Raw genomic sequence first — 23287 nt, 5'->3', positions numbered from 1 at the left:
AGAATGCATCAGAGCCAATGCCCATCTTACTCAGTGGCCAGCACCAGATGCTCCTGAGGAAGGTCCATGAACTCACCCCCTACAGGATCAGATGTGGGGTAATATGTCTCCCCACATCAACCCTTATCCTGATGTCTGGTAATTAGAGATTATTAAACCCTGAAGTGCCACGTTTAATATCCTTCTCAAAATTTGCTGTCATAAATGCATGATTTAATAACGTTGTCCCTTGCCAGTGCCTCAGTCCTGACCAGAGGTGACACAACACGAAGAGTGCAGCTCAGTTTCCACAGTGCTTTTAAACCCTCTGTCTTTCTGTTGACATGTCTATTGTCATGGAGTGAATTGGGCTGAGCCCTACCGGCTTCTTTCACCTGCTTGCTCTGAATCATTAAATGGAACAATTTATGCTCTCCAAGGACCTACTTGGAACCAAAGTGGCAGCAGCACGTACTTCATACCCCAGCCCCTGCCCCTGATCCATGAAGTTTCCCAGCTCTTCTTTCACACTAGAAGGAAAAGATTTCCAATTTGCTTTCAGCTAGTTCAAAAACCAAAGTGCCTTCAGGGTGGAGTCTAGGAATTTTGCAGTCCCAGCCAAACTGTGACCTTTGGAATCACATTGTGCTTTTTATATTTAAGGCACTTCTGCTATTGCAAATGATTTCTTTTTTTATGGTGAAAATGAGCCAGTTTTCTATATAAGGGTGAAATCTGCAGCTGGAGAGAAAATTAACAAAGCTTAATGACTAGGATGCTGTACGCAGAGAATAGTAAGCGAAAGGGCTATATACTGCCATTGGTCCACAACAGGCTTTCCTCTGGGGATGATCGGGGGCTATAAACTGAGAATAGCACCCAAGAGGTGCTGTTATGAATAAGCATATTGCCTGAATGGGTCTCAATAATGGAATCTATCTACAGGCTCCATCACTGCAGTACAGGAGTATTCCATCTAATGTACGTCTCCTCTCAGCCCCCCACGCTCCATGGCAGGGAAGTGCTGTTATCTTCTTTGCGCAGTTGGGGAGCAGAGGCATAATGCTGTGCAGAGGCCTAAGTTAGTTCTGATTGAGCCAGCTCAGGTGCTGGGACCAACACAGCCTGGAGAAGCAGTGGGAAGTGGGACTAGCTGGAATGTGTCTAAATCCAAAACTACAATCTTGGAGACCCCTGCTCTGCTGCTGCCAAGCCCTGGAGGCAGATGATTGCCAGAGAGCTTTTCTGTGTGACCTGCAAGGTCCCCAAGCCTCTGAGTGATGCCCCAGCATTTGCCCAAAACTGCCTGTCTTGATGGGGCTGAGCACCTTGGTGTCAAGCTTACAGCTGGGCCATATGAGGATCCAGGACTGATGTGCTCTCTGCCTGAGTCCCCTGAGGGCTTGACTTAGTAAGCATCCTCAGAGCAAGCCTAGCATGTGCTGACAGCTTTGGGTTCCCTCCAAAATGCAGTTGCTGCCATTGCTTTCTCTTAAAATGTGGCTGGAGGCAAAGGCTAGGGGTTAAATCACTCCCCCGGGAAGTGAGAGACCTGGGGCCAGTTCCTACCTCTACTTGAAACGATTCCAACCCACATGCCCCAGGGGTAGGTCCTAACCACCAGGCCTTACCTGGGTGGGGGCAGCACCCACCTGTTGGAGTTTGGCTACTGTGTAGAAAAGGATTCAACATCCATTGGGCCTGAGGGAGAGAAAGCACACAAGAGGGCCTGTTTTCTATTCTGGTAGTTAGGACACTTACCTGTCAAGTGGAGTTCTTGGATTTAGTCTCATCTCCCGGGACTGGTTTGTGTCGTATTACACAATTCTTTAATACACGTTCAGAATAATCCTGGGAGCAGATCTGCAGGACTTGTTATGGGGCTGTGTTATGTGCCCTTGTATTGGGGCACTCAAAGGTCTTTCTCTCTGTCCCTCATGCAGAGTGGGGCAGAGAAAGAAAATGCTGCAGAAGCTTCTAACAGATGCCTGCTGTTGGGATCCCCGGGCTCTGCAGCTATCCTTAGTGATCTGCACCCATACTTTGGGTCCTGAAAGTTACTTAGCTGATGCCTTTATTAGGTATCGTTTATTAGCTCTCATTTATTTATTAGTTTTGACATGCCTGGGCAGAACAAGCTGCTGGTTGTTCTTTGCTGATGTCATGTTCTGAAATGATGTCATCATGAGTCTTGTTTTCAAGCCAGCTGTCTAATCAGACTGCACAGACCTTATGTAGATAAGAGACACTGTTCTCCAGTCAACTTGGAAGAACAATCAGGAGTGCAGTTTGGTCAGAGTGATTTTGGATGCTGTATTGGCAAAGGCAGCTCTGCGTTACAGAACATGTTGCTGCCATATGGGGATGGGATGAGGCTGTTCTGGGATATGATGGCATAGAAATCTCACTGGAGTTGCTTAATGAGCTTATCTTAAGAGACCACTCACTGCTTTCAAAGGCATGGTCACTCAGAGTACAGCCAGTCGCAGAGAACTGGGACCGACATCACCTCTCCCCACCCTGTATAACCAGCCTACCTCCCACTGCCAATGCACTCCTACCTCCATGCTCCTCACCCACAGCTGCATAATCCCTATGCCTACCAATCTTCCTCTACAATACTCAGGGCTTGGCCAATCAATGCAGACCTTCACTCCAGTCACTTTCCTTTGCAGCCATGCAGAAATGCCTCACTTGCCTGAGACACCCATCTCCCACCCCCTTGCCCCACTAGCTATCCTAATTCTCCAGCCCTTCCTCACTTTCTCTTCATCCACTTGCCTTTGTGCCTACACACAGACCCTGATGAAGCCTATAGAAAGCCCTATGGATGTCATGGGGTCCACTCCTGGACTCATCATCTAACAGGATACCTCCCTCCCCTCCCCTCCCCTCAACCTGCCATCCATCGCAGCCAGATCCAAAGAAGCCCAGAGCAGTTTATAAATTCCATTTTTATTTGGGTTGGGGGAAAAAAAATGAAAAACAAACCAAAATCCAAACCAGTCTGATGAACAGGTGGATGCTACATACAGGCTAGAGGGTGTGTGAGCATGTACAGTGTTCAGATACAGATATGGGCAGGGAGCAGGTACAGGTGAAGGGAGCCAGGGTGAGTATGTGTGGGTATAGGGCAGTTCAGAAGTGCTTCCTCAGACAGGACATTCACTTACCAGACCAGAGAGGTGGCAGCCGTCTCTGGAACTGGGATGGAGCAGTGCTCAAAGGCAGCTTATAGCCAGCAACCTTTGGGGATGGCTGATTAATATCAGTGGGGTCCAGCATTTCCTGCTGGTTAATAACCCACCTCTTATCAACTGTAGATCTCAAAGTGCTTTACAACAGAGGTCAGTATCATCACCCCCATTTTACAATGGGGAAACCGAGGCACAGAGAGGGGAAGGGACTTGCCCAAGGTCCTCCAGCAGGTCCATGGCAGAAGCAGGAAGAGAACCCAGGTGCCCTAAGTCCTGCTCTAGTCCTCTACTCAGTGGTCCACACTGCCTCTCTGGAATGTACAATGGATTGGCACTGCTTCTAGTGACAGTGATGATGACCATACCCAAGAGACAGTGAGGTCTTGAGTCAGAGGGGTGCTTCCAAGGCCAAAATCAGGTGAGTCACACCTGCTGTGAACTCCTCCAGGGTGCTTTGATGCCCATTAAGCACCAGTCACACCTGGTTAAGAATAGCTAGGGAATGTCCCATGTGTGGGTTCTCTGATGGCAGCAGGGACTGAGCTGCAATACAGACTAGACTATAAACCAGCAGTGATTGCTCTCTCCTTCCATTGGCAGCATACCCTGGTTCGCACAGAGCAGGCTTAATGACAGGACAGGGGTAGATATGGTGAAGAGTGTGAATTTCTGGGAAGGAGCCTGCTAGGAGGAGGTTAGAAGCATGGAGGTGGTTCTGGGTGGTGATGCTTCAGCAAGTGGTGGAATCCAGCCCTTGTTACTGAGGTCCATGCAACACCCAAATCTCCAATAGAAAATCTTGACGAGTGTGTATTGCTTAAGGGACGATTTGGTTTATCATAAATATAGAGATATAGAATATATTATATATCTGATAGGATCCTAGTACCCAGTTATAAAAGCACACGCTATTGCATCACTCAGACAGGAGGGGGGTCCATGCACGTTGCATGCACTTTTAGTTTAAATGTTCCGCAAACAGCCATGCGAATCCAGGTGACCTCTCCAGCCCCAGGACAAGGCAGGTGATTTGCAGACAACGGGCCCTGTCTCCAGGAAGGGCATTCCCATCAGAGGCGGAGTCGGAGGAGGGAAACAAAGGATGTCAGTGAGGAGCCGGTGGGTGTCCCCAAGACGTGTGCCATGGAGGAATACAGTTTGCTTTCTCCCCCCATGGTGTATAGATTATATATATTATATATATATATATATTTATATAGGTATCTCTGTGTTTGTTCTTCTGGCTGACAGTCTCTCTGTCTGAGCTACTTCATCCCACTCCGCAGCACCTGGTTGGCGGCGATCAGCATGACGCTGATGATGAAAGCGATAGCAAAAGCACAGATGAGGCTCTTCCGGACACACGTCTGCCTGATCTGCTGGTTTGAACAGGCTGCAGAGAAAGCAGTCAGGGAGGTTGGGGGCAGAAGAGGGACAAGGGGTAAACAGGAAGGGAGGGATTGGACAGAGGACGCATGTTAGTTTAATGTCCCCTGCAGCCCTTCATTCTCAGGCTGTTGTGGAGGATCCATCCCCACCTGCACCCCAAGGGTGTCTTCAGACATCCCTGTGCCCTCCCTGCTTGTAGCTTGCAGCCCACCTGCTAGGAAGACCCTCATACATGAAGCACCATCCTGCTTGTCTGGCAAGTGCTGCTGAGGATTGCTCCCTGATGCGAGGCGGGTGCTGATGGGTATGCTAAGAAGCCCTACCACAGCCCGCTGCCGTTTGGCATGCAGAGCAGCAGCTCTCCTGCATGGCACCAAGTGGTTCCTTCCTGTATTAACATTCAAAGCAGCCTGGAGCCAGAATAGAACTGTCACTTTCTTAATTAAAAAGAAAAAAAATGGGGTAATAGGACTCAGTTGATCTGGCTTGCTTGATTCATGAATGCTTGGGAGGCGGGTGGGGGAAGATGGCGTGTCACCATCTTCCTTGCCCACAAGGCTGGTGGTGCCAGAGTACTCAGTAAATTCACTGTGTTTTATACTGGGGGTTGGTAAAGTTTTCTGGCAGCGGGCTGGAATGACCCTGTTTTGGCTGAAGGTGGGCCAGCATTAGGACCTGGCCACCACTTCTCGCTGCCACTTCTCCCTGACACCCAGTCTCAGTGTGGCATAGGTAAAATCCCCTGTCATCAAACACTGCCAAAGCCCCTTCTCCAGGGTCTGGATTCAATGGCTCTAGCCCATGGACCATGGGTTGTCAACCCATTTTCTATGAATGAAAATTCCCATGGCTTCCACAGCGAACTAGTATAGAAAATGTGCCGCTTCTATTGGCAGAGGACTTGTGATGTATGCATGGAGTTCTGTGACCTCCACAGCCAACATGTTTAGGAATTGCAGCAATCTTCTGTGTCAACGGGAACGGCCAGTGTGGTGTGCCATTGCTACATGTGCACGGAATGGGATGAGCACAGCTGTTCTCTCCACGTTTGCACCAAATCCAGGCATATGTGGAATACAGAGGCCTTTACTGCATATGCATAAAATGTAGTAGCAACTGTGCTGCCTGTGGTGTGTGCATGTGGGAGTGACTAGAACAGTGCTCCTTAATTTGAGAGTATAGAGCAGGAGATTTATGTACAGAAGGCAGTGACATTAAGGGGCTGTGTACAGAACGTGGCAGCTCAGTGGTCTGTGTGTTACCCATGTGCCCAGAACATGGGGACTTGACTTGTTTTGGGGTTTGATGAGGAGTAGGATGGGGTCAAGGGAGCCTGGTATCAACCAGTCCTATTTGCGGACCTGATATCAGGCACAGAAGCCAATAAGAGCAGAAGAGTTTACAGTAGCCTATCAGAGTAGATATAGTCACATAATTTTGGTGTACTAAGTCTGAACTGAATATGCACATTCCTGTGTGTGTTGCTTAACAATGGCTATCAGTTAATTAAAATGAGCTAATTTGCTTAGAAAACAATTATTGGTAAATAGTTGTCAAGAAAATGTCCTCCAGCTCTACCAGCTCACAGTGCCTAAGGCATGCCAGAGACACGCACAAAGACTAGCATCATGTCTGGCTGCCTTCGACTCCCCAGGCTGAATGAACAAGTACCCATTTGCAACTGGGTCACTGAGGACAGCCTTTGGCACAAGAACAGAGTGGATCTCAAGCTCATGCTTCAGTGAGATTCCCCCATCCCTCAAAATAATAGTGCAGTCATGCAAATTGGAATGCAGCCAATCAGAGTACAGGAAATCACCCAGTAAGATAACTTATAGACCAGTTAATGTTCTTAGCATTTACACGGCAGCAGTATAACTTCAAGCCAAAATGCAGCCACCTCTGGAGTGGGATACAACTATGATGAGCCCTCTCATTTATTCTCCTCTCTAAACTGAACAGTCTTGGCTCCTGCAGTCTCTCCTCTTAGGTCATTCTCTCTGGGCCTGTAATCATTGTTGTCATTGTCAGCTTAGGGACACTTTTATCCTATGAGACAGTTTGATGGACAGATGTGTATAAGATGGGAGACTGCCTTCTGCATAGGGTCCTAGTACCACCTGTACTCAGTGCCACTCCTGGTGGAAGGGCAACCAAGAATTTTTTCCCAGACTTAGGCATTCCTGGGGGTCATGATTGACTGATTCCTTTTAATGGATCACAAATGGCTTTCACCTACAACTTACTAATGTTTCTTTTCAGGTTAAGACCCAATAGGGCTGTGTTACATTGCTTGGGGCACAAGAAAGAGCCATAATCCCAAGTGCAGTAGCTGCAGAGTACCATGTGAGCAGTAGGGAGGACAGAGGCCCTATTCAAGAACTTGTTCAAGATCAGTAAATTCCTGTGGGTGGCACCACACATCCTGGCATCACTTGGCCACCCAGACAGCATGCACAAAACTGACCCTGGGTCAGAGCATGGGACAAAGCACATGGCACCAAGCCATACATCTCAGGACCACCCTCAGAACGCTTGGCCGCCCCAGCCCGTACTTCAGTCAGTCCCTCAGCTAAGAGAGGGTAGCTGGTCAAGGAGGATGGTGCATCTCCCTGATGTTACCCAGCCCTGCATTAGCTTCTGCTGTATCAAAGCAAACCCAGATCCTGCTTCCGGTGGAGTCAGTCATGCCTCTTCCACAGGTAAGGCTTGTAAGGGGGCAACATGGCTGGTGTCACAGTGGGAGCAGAGACAGCACATTGTGACTGCCCACATGTGGAGCTGGGTGCCCCTGCACGGCAGCCTGTGAAGGGAGCTGGGGGAAAATTGGCTGACAATTTTTTCAGCAAAAAATGCAGATTTGACAACAGAAATGTTTTTGTGAATTGGGGTTGGTTTCACTGAGTTGTTGCACAGAATTATCAACACAATTTGCTCCAACAATTACTAAACAAACAGTTCCAGCTTCTTATTCCAAACAGCTTTTGAAATTTCCTTCTGTTTTCTTAAAAAAAAGTTCAGAACCACGTGAAATGGGGCACAGAGCCATTTCTTTGGCATTTCAGTTCAGGCTGACCTGAAAAAGAATTCTTTTACATTTTTTGGAACTTCTCAAAATCTGAAAAAAATGGCTGTTTGCATTGATCTAACTGTGATCTCCTGGGCACCCTGACTATCCTTCTGTCCTGTATCTATACAGCATCTTGCACCATAGGGTTCAGGTCCATGACTGTACGGCAAATACCAATAAGGAGAAGCTCTGCCTGTGTCTGCAGCTGTTGGTGGAAAGGGGCACTTACTCTCTACATCAACGGGGCATTCCTCAGCATTGCCCATGTGGCTCTCCTCTTCAGTCATGATGATGTTCTCAATGTCCTTCATGGACAGATGCTCGCAGAAGGTGTCATACAACAGCCTCTTCAGCTCGTCAACTGTCAGTTTCTGCATGTCGCACTGTGGTGGAGGGGGAAAGATCATGAAGAAGTTATGGATCTCTCATGTGGGATGCAACCCTTGCATTATTGTCATGGAAACTCTCATTGGCATCATGTGACTTCTATTTGCATGTTACAGGGCTGCCCTCACATGGGCTGCCCAACCCTTAAGCACCAGCCCCCATCTTACAAGGGGTGCAGATTGTCACTGCCACCATCCACTCACACTTCAGCACAGTGGTCCCCATCATGCCTGGGTCATAGTTATCAAAGAGTTGCTGCCTGTCACAAGTCATGTCAGAGCTGTCACATGGTCAACAACTACGTCATGCTACAGGGAACAGGATGAGCTGAAGGAACAAAGCGACAGGGCACATCACTGTATACAACCATGACAGAGGTGCTTCAGGCAGGGGACTGTGCTGTCTGCAAACACAAGATGACTATTTTCCATCCCTTCCACCCCGAACCCTTAGTCACACTTAGTGACACCAGGCTCCCAGACACCTAGAGTGCTGGAGACAAATGCCCTGCCTGAGCCCCAATTTCCCTTCTGACCATCCCTGCTTTGGGGTGCAAAATGCACCAAGAGGAAAAAGGTGATCCAAAAATTAACCCCAAACTGGAAACTGCAAACCAGCTCCTGCCTGGAGATCTGTGCCATGAGCAACAGCCTGTGGGGAGACCCATCTAGGGAGTCCCGAGGAGTTGCATAAAACAGAGGGGATGCCAGGCTGAATACTTGTCAGTGCCAGGGGAGTGCAAAAACCAGAAGAATCTGGCTCCCAGGGAACAGCACTGCTCAGAAAGAGGCCAGAATTTAACCTGCTGCACCTCAGTTTAGATCAGTGGTTTTAGGTCAAGGATGGATATGGTCAGCAGCTATCAGCTACTCCTGGTCCTCTAAAAACACATGTTAAGTTACATCTGCAAAGAAGCTCCTGTTGCGATGTAATGCAGGGTCCCAGAGACACTCGGTGGAGCCTTTGATAAAGGAGGCAAGGTCCAAGCCAGATTTCCCTCTCACTGATCACCTCCAGGACTGTCAAGTCATTGCTGTCCATGAGGCTTAGGTAGCTGCAGACACAGGTGTTGGGGCAAGGGCTTACAGTGGAGGAGCTGGTCACTGGTCATTGCTCCTTTAGGATACTCTGGTCCGGCTAGTGAAAACTGAAATGTCTCAGTGAAATGTAGCCTTTGATGTCTAGCAACTGCTCCCTAAGACTCAGAACAGACCAGGCTGTCATGTGAATCTGCTAACCGCACAACACTCATGTTGCCTCAGCTGGGATGTGTTTAGCATGTTGGTGTTGAACTATCAATAGCTACATAGTGGGGATCTGTATGCACAGGAAGTGGGGGATTTGGGGTCCAGATGCATGAACCCTAGCAGAGATTTGGGTTCACTTTGCAGCAGCTGCCACTGGTGATGTTTCCTGTATTGCCCTACTAAGTGTAATAAAAGCACACATTCCAGTTTGCATCATGTCAGCAGTTCTTGTGCATCTCACTTGTCCTCATTCCTGTAGTAAGGGACAACATTTCTCTTATCCATCCTGCTCCAGTGCTCATGCTGCCTGCTGACCTGATCCCACCAATATCATCAGCAGCCGCTTGGTGCTCTGGATAACAGTGATCTACATTGGAGCATACTGCAGCTGTGAGGTGCAATGGATTTTTGGTGGGTCTCTATAGATGAGGAGCATTGGCAAGGTTTGGGCTAAGCAAGGCCTCCTTCTTACGAGTAACATCTTTCTCTTCATCCCCTCACTGCACTGGCTGCTCCTTCCCAGGCAGATCCCCAGGGATCCGAGGGAAAGACCAGCAGTGGTTTGTACCTCTGTGATTAAAGTAATTTCTAGAACTGCCATTTCTCTGTGTTCCCTGTCTCCAAGGAGGACTGTGTCTAGCTCAAGGCTTGGGATCTAAGGATAAAGCTGCAGTGGTGTCAGGGAGAAAGGAGAGCGTGGAGACCGTCCTGGGCAAGGGGTACCTCCTACCTTCCAGAAGACAGTGTCGAAGTCTGTGCCGTGGAACTTCTCGGGGATCCCCGAGGTGGAGAGCTTGGGACCCAGTAACGTCACAAACTCCTCAAAATCCACCTGCCCATCCCCTGAAAAAGAAAGAGGCTGGAGTTATTGCTCCACAGCGTGGAGAGCAGCAGCCCCTGGTTGGGCCAGGCTGGATCCCTCCTTCCCTTCCTTTACATTGAGCATCAGCTGTTTACCTCATCCTCTCCCACCTCTCTTTTTCTGTCTTGTCTCTCTTCTTCCTTTCTTCCACCTCTCTTCTGAGTTCATCTCTCCCTTTTTCCTCCTATTTTCCCTTTCCTTCCTGTTTAACTCCCTCTTTCTTTCCATCTCTCTGTCACTTGCATGCATCGCTTCCCTCTTTTCTCTTTTTGCAGCTTTTCTCCCCCTTTTTTCTCCCTTCTGTCTGATTGCTGGGTGGTATCTGAGTGCTTTCCCTGCCTTCTCTTTTGGAGTCACTTTTCCAGACACAGTACACTTGCTTTGATTTTTGGTTCATTTCCCTGCCTCTTCCCATGGGTGACTTGCCCTCTCCTGGGTGCATTAGCTCGGATCCATCCAGAACTGTGCAGGATCCTTTGAAGGAGTGATTAAGCCTTCCAGAAGCCCTCCAGGTAGCTTTTGGAGAATGAATGGAGGTGGAATACACAGGAGGGACCTGCCTTCTCCCTCCATCAAAGTGCCAATCCACTGCCAATTTTTCCTCAAAGCCTCAGCCCTTGAAAAAAAACCCTAAACCCCAATATATATCAGGTGCTGCACAAACACAGAACCAAGACGGGCCCTGATCCAAGAAGCTTAGAGTTAGAAGTTAGAGCCTAACCACATAATCTATTTCTGTCATTAGGAAATTGTGCCTGTTCTTCCCCACCCCAATACTTTTCTTTAATTTTTTTCCTGAACACATTACTGAGACTTTCTGTATACCTCTAAAAAAATAGATGAAATGTTGGTAATGGTGTTTGGGGCCTATTTGCTTAATTAGCTTGAAAGAATCAGAATGCAAATCCATGCAAGAATTAGAAAAGGCAGAAAAGGATCTATTTGAAACCCTTCCAAGTGACAATATAATACTGGCAGTTCTGAGAGGGTCTAAGAGTACGTTAACTGATGATCCTGTCCCCACACAAGCCCTCCCCTTCTGGCCCAGGGGGTGCTGGGGCAACTGGAGTACTGCCTATCGAGTGCACAGCAGGGTGCCAACAATGAGCACTCTGAGTTCAAAATAAAGCCCTGGAGGTCTTCCATTAATGGATCTTTGGAAATAGAGGCTTCCACATAGGGCCCATATGGGAAAACTATATGCCAGGTTGGGTTATAAAGGTAGCTCTGTAGCATAGAAGCTGTTGCTAATCCCATGCCTTAGGACTTTGCTGGTTGCCAGCTGGGGCCAGAAAGGTATTCCTCGCTTCATAAATGCCATCTGCCTCTGGACGGGGAGATTTTACTTTCCTCTGTCATTGGCCACAGCTAAGACTATGGGGTTTTGGCTGGGGTGTGATGATAAGCCTGCAAGTGCCAGAAGCCCAGAGGTTCCTGGCTAAGGACTCTTATTCTTCCACTTGAGGTCAGGAAGGACTTTTTTTCCCTAGGCCAGACTGGCAAGACTGCAGGGGTTTTTGCCTTCCTCTGTAGTGGATCTTCTGACCTTATACCAACTTGAAGAAGAATGCACTGCATCTAGAAGCTTGTCTATCTCAACTCTGCAGTTGGTCCAATAAAAGATATCACCCACCGAAATCCTTGCCTCTCACATATATATTAACCATCTACTTCCCCATGATAGCAGTGGCAGGGCATTGGCAATTCGCTTATCTCCCGTACCTGTAGCACACTATGGAGTGTTCTTGGTGTTGCAGACGTAGTTCCATGTAGTTGTGGGTGAGCAAACAAAGTGGTGATTTGGGGTTTGTTTAGTTTTTTTTGGGGGGAGGGGGAGTTAAAAACAGCCTGTGAATGCAGAAGCCTGTACTCAGTAGTCTAGGAGGCCCTTTCCAGCCCCACATTTCTGTTACATTGAAGTGTCCTTGCCCCTGCTCTGTGTAGCCAGGAAGGGCAGGTGGCCTGCAAGTTGGAAGCAGGGACTGCATGTGCCACAAGGACCGGCCAGATTAAGCCATCAGTCCCAGCAGAGATGCATGGTCAGTCACTGACCTGAGTGCAGTCTCCATATCTGAGGACTCAAAGAGTAAATGAGAGGTACAGAGAGACAGAACAGGATGAAGGAGAGAGAAGGACAGAGAGAGCAGAGAAAAGGGAGGCAAAAAAGATCTGAGTGGGAGACACGTGAGCACAACTGAGGGTGAAAGTCCTGAACTGGGGAGAGACACTTATATCAGCAACCTCACCTGTGTCCCTGAACAGCTGTGACCCTCTGCCCATCTCTACTGCCTTCCAGGCAACCTTCTTAAAGTGCTTGGCATGCCCATGTGAATTAATCCTCACCGTCTGCCTCTCAGTACTGTAGCAAGGGGGACAGGACAGACATACATACCTGGATGCCATGAAAACTATAGAAAGCCTCTGTTGGCACTGCCTCCCCCTGCTCTGTTCCTTCCCACCCCTCCCAAGAAGAGTGGGAGAGCCTTATGATACCCTGCTTATGGGCTCAGCACATAAGGAAAGTTGATACCTTGGGAAATGAGAGACCTGCAAGATTGGGCTGCAGCCTCTGTCTGGCATTTGCAAATATCTACCCCCATGATCTGGTGCTTTTGCCAGAAGAGTCGGCAGCCTCTGGGTAATTATTAGGGGATGCCAGAGTGAATTATCTCCTTTATGCTGCTGATAACTTTGTTTCAGCTGTCAAGGGGGAAGCTGGGCCTCTCCAGAACTGCAGCCAGCAGCCCGATCCAGCAGTAAGTGGGACACTCACAGTCAATAAACCATAGATCTGAGGGCTCTGTGAACCACAACCAGCAAAAGGTAATGAGAAATTCAGTCACACTTCACTAGTGAGGCCTGAACCTCACAGCAAGCGCTGAGCCAGAGATCAGCATCCCAGGGTAGGAACCAGGGAAGATGGAAAGTCCAATCAGTACCTCTAATGCTGCAGGAGAAATGTTGCTACAAGGGGAAACAGGTCACCACTAAGGTTAACCAGATAAGGTGGGAAAGAAGTTGACAAGGTTTGGTTGAATCTCCACTGGAAATGGAGTGGTGTTTGGCTCCCAGTACCATGTGTCCCATCTTTACCCCAGCTCTTAGCCATTCTTCATCATAGGATCACAGGAAAGTAGGGCTGAAGGGGACCTCATGAGGTCATCTAGTCCTGCCCCAGGATCATCCCATTCCCTGACTAAAGCATCCCAGCCAAGATAACCTGCTCTTGAAAATGTCCAGAGATAAGATTCTACAACTTCTCTAGGCAGCCTGTTCCAATGCTTGACCACCTTCATAGTCAGAAAGTTCCTTCTAATCTCCAACCCAGATTTTCTCTGCTGCAGCTTGAGACCATTGCTCCTAGTCCTGTCCCCATATGGGTACAGGGAATAGTCTATCTCCATCCTTTCTATAATCATCGAGTCCAGCCCCCCGCCCAAAGGGCAGGAAGTCAGCTGGGGTCATAGGATCCCAGCAAAATGAGCATCCAGTTTCATCCTGAAGGTGTTCAATGAAGGCGCTTGAACCACCTCCGGTGGCAGGCTGTTCCAGACCTTGGGGGCTCGGACAGTAAAGAAGTTCTTCCTTATGTCCAGCCTGAAACGATCTTGAAGTAGTTTGTGACCATTTGACCTCATCATCCCTTGGGGCGCTCTGGTGAACAAACGTTCCCCCAGATACTGGTGGTCACCCCTGATAAACTTGTAGGTGGCCATCAGATCACCCCTGAGCCTGCGCTTTTTCAGGCTAAAGAGCCCCAGGGCTCTCAGCCTGTCATCGTAGGGTCTGCTTCCCAGACCTCTGATCATGCACGTGGCTCTTCTCTGGACTCTCTCAAGCTTCTCCACATCCTTTTTGAATTGTGGAGCCCAAAACTGGACACAGTACTCCAGCTGCGGCCTCACTAAGGCTGAGTACAGGGGGAGAATGACGTCCCGGGATTTGCTTGAGAAGCATCTATGGATGCAAGCCAGCGTTTTGGTCGCTTTACTAGCCGCCGCATTGCATTGCAGGCTCATGTTCATCTTGTGGTCAATGATGACCCCCAAGTCTCTTTCTTCCATAGTGCTAGCCAACATAGCTCTGCCGAGCCTATAAGGATGCTGTGGGTTTTTTTTCCCAAGGTGGAGAACCTTGCATTTATCGGCGTTGAACACCATCAGATTCTCGTCCGCCCACTTGCTGAGCCTGTCCAGGTCAGCCTGGATCACCCGCCTGTCTTCTGGTGTGGATGCTTTTCCCCAAAGTTTGGTGTCATCGGTGAACTTGGCCAGTCTGCTTCTGACTCCAGTGTCCACATCATTAATGAAGATGTTGAACAGTATGGGTCCAAGGACAGAGCCTTGGGGGACCCCACTGGTCACAGGACACCACGATGAGTGACTTCCATCGATTACTACCCTCTGGGTCCGACCCCGGAGCCAATTTTCCAGCCAGTGGATCGTGGAGGGCCCAAGGCGACAATTGGCCAGTTTCTCCAAGAGGCGATCATGGGACACCAGATCGAAGGCTTTTTTGAAGTCAAGATATATGACATCAATCTCTTCTCCCTTGTCCAGGTGATAGGTCACCTGGTCGTAGAAGGAAATGAGATTGGTCAAGCAAGACCTACCCGCAACAAACCCGTGCTGGCTATCCCTTAAGATGTTGGCGTCGGCCAGTCCATTAAGGATGGCCTCTTTAATAAACTTTTCTAAGATCTTCCCCGGGATAGAAGTCAGGCTGATGGGCCTATAGTTAGCCGGATCCACTTTCCTCCCTTTCTTGAAGATAGGCACCACATTGGCCTTCTTCCAGTCTTCGGGCACTACACCAGAGCGCCAAGAGTTTTCAAAGATCCGTGCTAGAGGCTGGGCTATGATGCTCGCCAGCTCCTTGAGTACCCTGGGGTGAAGATTGTCAGGGCCAGCTGACTGGAAGGTATCCAGCTTCTCAAGATGTTCCTTCAGAAAGTCAGCATTAATGGAGGGCAGGGGATCACCCTCACCCGGACTTAACTTAAGGGCTCCTGTAACTCCCAGACCCTTCTCTGCTGTACTGCAGCCTAGCCAGTCATTCCCCAGTCTGTATCTGTGCATGCAGTCTTTCCATCGCAAGTGCATGACTCTATTTGTCGTGGCTTGGCTGCTGATGTGTGTGGAGCCCCTTGCTCCCAGAACAAACTTAGCTGGCTCCTATAAAGGGCTAGAATCAGGACATGCCAAACTCTAAGGGGTCACGTTCTGGTCCCATCTTGGTGGATCAAGATCCTCCCCAGGCTGTGTGATGAGGTCTGGCATGAGAAACCAGGGCCATACTTTTTGACTAGGCTCTGCTTCCTTCAGAGAGGCCAGAAGGGTGGTTATACATGTTGCTGCCCTAACCTGAACTCTTCAGAGCAGCCTCATGCTGCCTGCACCTCCAGTGGGCTCGACTGAACACAGCTTTGTATCATCATGTGATGACTCTGTTCTGCGGAATAAAGATCTTGGGAAAAGGGAAGATGAATAAGTTGTGGGGCTGTGGGTGGGGCTGCACTGGGTCTGGAAATGCCCTCACACTAGATCCAAGGGAATGGGGCTTTGCAGTATAACTTCCCTTTCTCCAATGACCGGCATAAACAAGCTACTGTACTTTGTAGCACCAGCCAAGTACCAATGATCCCTGGAAGTTGAACTGTCTGGAACCAGAGTCCCTGTGGCACGGCTGATCTATATGGCCTGGGCAAATGCACTGTTACTTGCCCTGCATTTGCCTGTGCTGGATCTGTCTTGTGGATAAAAAGGACTTTGGTCTCCAGGGCTGTCAAGCCAGCACTAAAAATGAATAATGAAGGGAGCTGATGACTTGGCAGCCCTGTCCAAAAGGCTTTTAGAAGAAAAAAAAATCCAATAAATTAACAAGCTGTTTAAGAGGATCAGTAACAGAGTGATGGGAACAGGCTCCAATGTGATCCAGCAAGGAGGAAGGCTGGTTTTGCTCGCAGTCATTCTCTCTTTGTACAGTGGAGCTGCTCTGGATTTACACCTGTATCAGTGAGACAGGAATCCCATCCCATGTGGGCAAAGTAAAGGGAGTGGTTCTGTCCCTCTCCCCTGTCCCTAAGCAAAGCTGTGGTAGCATACAGGAGCTGAGCTGTGCAGGAAAGGGGTTGGGGGAGAATTTTCCCATTACAGGTATGGAATAGGGCTGCTGTAAGCAGCCACACACTGCAATCGTTGGCATAGTGAGGATGCTGAGACCAGGGAAAGGGAATATCCATAACACAAGCATGCTGCTGTGCAGATGCTGGATGCTTCAGGCAGTGGAGGAGCCCTCAAGCAGCTCTTAGGAAGCAGTTGTAAATTAGAGCACCACCTGGGCTGTTCTAGTTAATAACAGGGTCCAAACCACTAAAGAGCATGGAGGTAGCTCTGAGGATGCAGCTATAAAGTAAAGCAACCCCTCAGCTGCTGTAATTTATACCAGGGGCCACTCAATCCCAGAAGGGTCCAGAATCTCAAGGGCACAGAGAACTCAAAACTATCATAAGACCTCTTTGATTAGGGCTGTGACTTCTGGAGGTGCAGCCCCAAGTCCTTCCTTTACCTACCTGCCATATCGCACCCAGAGATTCCTCCTTTATATACCTGCCAAGACCTGAGACCAGGGTTTCATATTCATATTCCTCCTATAGGTATTGCTAGCAGGGGTGCTGCTAGCAGCACACTCCCTGCAGCTTATATCAGTAACATTATCAGCTGTTGCAAGGAAACATATCTGACAGCTCTAGGTCTCAGGCATATGGCTGCTCACCTTGAAGTCAAGCCATGGCTCTAACTGGGACACCTGCCGGCCTGTGGCCCTGACTGGGACACCGGATGTACTTCTGACGGGCCAGAAAGGCTGGGCTGTCAGGAGTGCATCACAGCAAAGCCCAGGTGGTGGAGCTGGGCTGGAGAAAGAACACCTGATTGTTCGCAGTCTGTGAGAACCAAGCTGCACATTGGTAACAGCCCAGCATTATAGCTGACATGATGGTGATGATGATTAATAATTATAGTAGACATTCATAGAACATTGTAGGGATACCAGCTCGGTACAAATGCAGCAGCAGAGATACTGTCTGCCTTGCCCAGTGGAGGTGAGAAAGAGACAAGACCTAGGGCTGGAGAATGAGCTGCAGGACATTCCTTCTCCCTGGCGGAGAAGAGAGGGTAAAAGAAGGCTTTTGGGAAGACATGGGGTGTGAGGAGAGGTTTGCAGCAGGTGGGAAGAAGATGCCTTGAAGGCAGGAAGTAGAGAGAGTCTCAGGGTTTGGGGACAGGAATATGAGGAGCTGAGGAGAGCAGGAGGCAGCTGCAGAAAAAGGTGAAGATAGGGAAGGAGATGCTGGACCTAGAAGAGCTACCTCTGCAGCAGCGGGGTAGGGGAAAAGAGAAGACTTCTGGAAGAGGGTGGAGCTGGCATTTGAGCAGGCACCCATGGGATAGTCTTCAGGGGAGAAAGTTACAGTGATGAAGGAGAGGGGGAAAGTTCTGGGAGGAGTTCAGCCTCACTGTGCTGCCTGGTATGCAGAGTTAGACAAGGGGAAGTGAGAAGCCTCCTGGTGCTCATGGGAGGACAGAAGGCAGCCCTAAGGACTGAAAAGGGAAGGCTGCAGAGAGACTTCTGAGTGCAGACAGACCCTGGAGTTCCTTCTGGCTCCCGAGGCTACTAACCAGGTCCCTCTGCGTCCTCGCTTGGACCCAGCTGTCATGGAGCGGGATGCTGACTGCATGACAGATCCTGTTCTCAGAGGTGTGGGCAGGAGGGAGCTATTATACCAGTAACAAAATGAAGGCAGGTGACCAGGGCTGTAGCCCTGGATGCTGACTTAAAGGAGGGGCAGAAAAATAGCAGCTGCCACTGCAGCTGCACAGTCACATCATGGGCATCAGCAGCCGGAAGTCATTGGTACTCCCCTGCATGGCCTCTGACCCTGGTGCCCAGCTGCCCTGCCCCACTTCTGTACTGTGCACTAACAAACCTAGACTAAATGGTTTCAGCTGGCTCAGGAGGCTGACTTCCTAAACACAGTCCCTGTAAGCACATAGAGGTATTTACACTTTCCCCTTTACCCCTGTTACTAGCAACCCTTTTAAGATTAGATTAACTGTGAATGGTTTTGAACTCTTTTATTTTCTACCATTCGTGTGGCTTATTTCTTCCCTGCAACCAGTTTTGACTGTGAAATCAGTGTATCCTGGTTCCCATGCCCTAGTACACCATGCTGATGCTCATGTTTCCCATATACTGTAAAAGGAAGACTGGCTTCAAACATCACTTCCATTCAAATAAAAACATACACATGCATATAAGCAGCTACTCCTGCCATGGCTCTTCAGCATAGCTAGAGCCCTTTCAGATCTACTGCACAGCTCTCTACTACTCTCTCTCTCAAGAAGTAATAACATTTGCTAGTAGCCTTAGTAGGCTACTTATCCAGTGATGGATGAGTCATTGGAGGGTGATAAGGCACACATATCTGCCGTATGTTATATAAATGTTTCTATTCCTATTAGGATTTTGTAAATCCTGTTGCAAAATCTGAATACTAGATTTAAAACTGGCTACCTCCTGTCTCTTTAACAAGCATTTAAAATATAGTGGTGTAAAAACATATCATGTGCTTGGAATGAGGAGATGGCAACAAAACTGGGAAGGAACTGCACCCCATGGACTGCAGATCAGCTGCATTCTTCTTCCACACTGGTCCAGCTACTCAGAGACAAGGTCTAGCTAGCCTACAGCACAGCACACTCTGCTGCAGAGGGCAGAGGTAGTGAGTGGCTGCAGAGGAAGGCAGCTCTGACAGCACGTCCCATCCCAGACAATCACAGCCCTACTCAGGCACCTGAGTGTATTTCATGGTGCTGTCACCTTTTACAGCAGTGATATTATATTCATTCTCAAAGAAAATATTCTCTTTAGCTGGTGACATCAAATCTGTAATAACTTTGGCAATGCTGCTTGCATTAGAGTTAAGCCAGCCCCATACAAGCTAAGCTGGAGGCAGAGAGGGAGAGAATGGAGCACAGCGCAAGGGAGAGTGAGATGGAGGGAACAAGACAGATAAGGAGAAGGACAGAGATAAGGGCCATAATTCTTCTCTTGCAGGATGCATCTGTGGGAGTTTCTTGTCAATGGGGACTGCCTGTATCTCTGTGGGGGGGACTGGGCAGGGGGCATCAGAAAGCAGAGGGAAACAGATACATACTGAGGGATAAGATGGAGACAGTGAATGAGGGAGGTGGAAGATGAGTGATGGGGAGGGAGGGAGAAAATGAAAGAAAGAGGGGTAATGGAGAGAAAGCAAACATGAGAATGGGGAGAGAGAAGGATGGAGAAAAACAGCAGAGAAAAGGGGGAGAGAGAGAAAGATGGCTGGTCTGAGAGCGGGTGAATCATTTAATGGAGAGGAAGAGGGAAGCGCCACTTTGTGCAGGGCAGAGTCCTGCTCTGCTACTTCTCCTCCTCCATGCTGACATGAGGGAGTGCACATTGGACACAATGCTGGGCCTCAACATTTGGGTTGGGGGATCACTCCCAAGGTATTTCTGGGCTCACCTCCCCTTTTCCTGATCTCCCAGGCTGACCACACCTGCTCACAATCCTGCTACATCCATTAGTGGGAAGTAGTACCCATGTGGTATAGCCCCAGCAGGACTGTGCTGGCTGCCTCCCTTTGGTGGGCTTTCTGACTTGCAAGCCAGGGTTGAATTTACCACATGGCTTGAAAGCAGAAGAGATAGGATCAGAGGCAGCACAGACGGAAAGAAGGGTCATGGGAAAGGGCTGAAAGAGGAGAGAGAAAGGAACCTGAGGGGATATGGGGGAATCTTGGAGGACATACTAAGCTCCCTGCCCTGCGCAGCACAGCTCTGTCCTGCCTCGCCATCCATAGGCCCCTGGAAGATGCTGCCTGAAACAGAGGTGGGTTCCAGAAAGATCCCAAGACCTATGAAAATCCCAGGAAGAATGAGGGCAAGGCTTACCGTCCATATCCAGCCGCTGGATGATGACCTCCAGCTCCACCTCATTGGGCATGTAGCCCAGAGACCTCATGGCTGTGCCCAGCTCCTGCTTGGAGATGAAGCCATTCCCATCACGGTCGAACACCTTGAAGGCTTCCCGGATTTCTGCAGGGAGGGAGGAGAACAAATATGCTCAGCAGCTGGTTTGCCCTATCATGCACTGTAGTCCTGGCTCTGAGCCCAAGGAATAAGCACAGACATGAAACAAGATTCCCTCCTGCTCCCCAAAGCAAATCAGACCCCCCTGCCAAACTCACTGGAAGAATCAGCTGCCTTGCCTGGGTAGTATCTCTCAGTGGGAGAACACAGCTTCCGCTTGGTGTCTTTTATTCACAGTGGACGCTCACTCAACTCCCATACCAGCCTTTAATAGATTGAATCCTCCCAACCTTTCTGTGCAGAATGGGCCATTCTTCCCATTACACAGATGGGGAAACAAAGTGGGAGGAATCTCCCAGGTGGCAAGGGAAGTCTGTGGCAGAGTAGGGAACTGTATTGAGGTCCTCAGTTGAACAAAGTCCAAGGTGAGTGCCCTTAAACCTCCCTTCTTCTTTCAGTGGCGTTCTGTATACGGCAAGTACAGGCCATTAGAAAACCATTTTCTAAAGAACTAAGCCACCAGTCTTAAAAATGATTCCGGCAGCCATGACTTGGCTGGACGGGGCACAATAGTAGCATTGTCACAATGATTTCTGGCAAATCTTCTTGCAAGTGTTCTGATTCCCTGGTAGTTTAGAATATTCATTGCCTTTTGCCAACAGCCAGCATCTGCCATTTAGATGCAGACCTTTGAAATAGCCTTATCACATTTTAATAGATTCATTTCTAATAACCATAGAGCAGTGGCCATGCTGTTCCACCTGCACCTGGTGGAGTACTTAAATGATGAGTGAACAACATTTTGAAAAATAAAGTCTATGTGAATTTTTAAACCGTGAGCACCCAACACCCACAGGCCTGCACCAGCTGGCTTTGAAAGGGTGCCTCTTACACGCAGAACCCTTTGTTCTATGTACATGAGAACTGATGGGAAACAGGTATATCAGACCCACAGCAAGGCTACCAATTTCCAGTTCTAAGTGTCCTTCTTTGTAAATGTTAGAGGAAAGTGAAAATAGGACTAATAAAAGGAATTAGATTGCATCATTTTTAGCAGTATAGAGCAGCTTCTTGGGTCCAGTCATTCAGCTGTAATGAGCAGGCCCTTAATGCATAACTTGTAAAATATCTGCCTAGGAGGGTCCAGATCATTGTCCCTATTTTACAAATGGGTAAACTGAGGCACCAGGAGGGAAAGTGACATGTACAAGGTCATGCAGTAAGTTGATGGCAGAGCTGGGAGTGGCCTGTAGGTCTCAACACTCTTAGCCACGCATGATGGCTTCAATCCAAACTTTTTGTTGTTTAGAAAGGGCTTTGTAACAAGGCCTAATTTGTAAGGAGAGCAGGGGCTAAAGCAGCCAGGCTGTCCTGTGACACATACAGGACTCATCAGGACCCATCATTTTGGAGGACAGAACAAAGACACAAATGCTCTGTGGGAGCTCTCAGGCTCGGAGGAAGTTGGCCTTAGCTGGAGAGCTGTGCTGCAAACACAATGTGTGCGAACACAACGACACCCTCCTGATTCCATGCAGGCGATTAAGTTTGTAGACAGCGTTATGTCTTTACTTAACTATCAGCCTCCCTGTCTCATCAGCTGCTCTCTGGGCACTTGTCTGTAATTATCTCTCATTTCCCATTACTGTTATTCTAATTAATAACTAGACATTGCATTTCTAGAGCAGGGACATGCCCAAAGGACTCCCAGGGAATCTGCCAAGGAGAAGAGAGAGAGAGAGAGAGAGAGAGAATGTGTGTGTGTGTGTGTGTGCGCGCGCGCGTGCGCGTGCACACCAGGAGATCAAGAGAATTAATGGGACTGCCTGGCATTTGTATGTGGGTGTCAGCATGACATGGGAATGAATCTGTGTCCATGTGTGAGAATGAGTGAATATTTGCATGGAGGTGTATGTGTTTTGATGTACTTTGTGTGCACAAGGGAGTCATGTGCCCATGTGAAGGTGAGTACACAGGGGTGTGTGTATGGGCACTAGCAGTGCATTTGGCATCTGACCTCCCTTCAGTCCCTGACTGCCATCACACCCCACAAATGCCAGGCCGGTGGGGTCAGTCACCTTGGAGAGATTCTAGCATCTCTCACACCTCACCCTGTTGGACCCTGAGCCTTCTGCTCTGGTACATAGGCTCAGAACAAGATAGTGCTGCATCCACCTGCCAGTTTGTAGGGCTTGAGAGGAAAGAGGGTGCTTTATAGGCACTCAAAGGGTGCTGACATTTCAGTCTGGGCCTTGGGAGGGAACCCTCAACCACCTTAGATCTCTTCCTGCCTGTGGCTCCCTCACCTGATCCAGGTGATACACCACCCTTACATTCAGGTAGCAGTTCCCCTTGCCCCTTTCCTGCCCCTTTCTCTCTCCCTACCCACACCAGCACTCTTATGAGCTTCTTCCCTATCCTCCTCTGCGCCCTTCCTCCTTCTCTCTCCTGCTAGCTCCTGTCTGCCTTCTGTACCCTCCCATCACATCTGCTTTTACTCCCTTGGCCTGCTGGTCCATGCTTCCCTTTCCCTCTCCACAGCCTAGTTCCTCTGTAGCCTTCCAGCACAGCTCCCACCCTCTGCCCTGTCTACTCAGCTGTCTGAGAGGCAGTACACACAAGGGCTGGGAACTCTATACCCAGAGTATAACGTATACATTATATAGAGATGGCAGCACCTTCATCCAGGTGAGTGACTTTCAAGCACATCAGCACCTGCATCCAGCCTGGATCCCCAGGGACACTGAGTGCTCCTTCTAAGGACATGATCCCAACTGTTACAAAAGCTCCACCCCCTTGGGAAGGTGACTTTGAGGAAGGAGCAGGTGATGATCCAGGGATGAGTCAAGCCTCACCCCGAGGATCTCCCTCTGGGAGAGACAGTCCCGACTGGCCGCTTAGAACCCCGGGCACGTGGGAAGGGGGACGTGCTGGCATGGCCAGTGAGCACACAGTTATAACTCCCCTCAATTACTGTTTCCATAACCATAAATGTCGATAGGAAGAATTATACCAGGTTCTCA

General features: G+C 49.0%; 1 protein-coding gene across 1 annotated transcript in view; it reads right to left on the bottom strand.

The window, feature by feature from the left end:
• Positions 1-4441: 4441 nt before the first annotated feature.
• Positions 4442-23287, bottom strand: part of CABP7 (calcium binding protein 7) — a 93156-nt gene continuing 74310 nt past the window's right edge. The window contains exons 2-5 of the mRNA XM_006016820.1: positions 20127-20270; positions 10000-10112; positions 7865-8018; positions 4442-4569 (exon numbers count right to left, since the gene is read on the bottom strand). Coding sequence (XP_006016882.1) covers positions 4442-4569; positions 7865-8018; positions 10000-10112; positions 20127-20270 — 539 coding nt within the window. The remainder of the gene's footprint in view (positions 4570-7864; positions 8019-9999; positions 10113-20126; positions 20271-23287) is intronic.

This window comes from Alligator sinensis, unplaced genomic scaffold (assembly GCF_000455745.1).
Source record: "Alligator sinensis unplaced genomic scaffold, ASM45574v1 scaffold216_1, whole genome shotgun sequence".
Classification (NCBI taxonomy): domain Eukaryota; kingdom Metazoa; phylum Chordata; order Crocodylia; family Alligatoridae; genus Alligator; species Alligator sinensis.
This window is presented reverse-complemented; position numbering and strand designations above follow the sequence as displayed.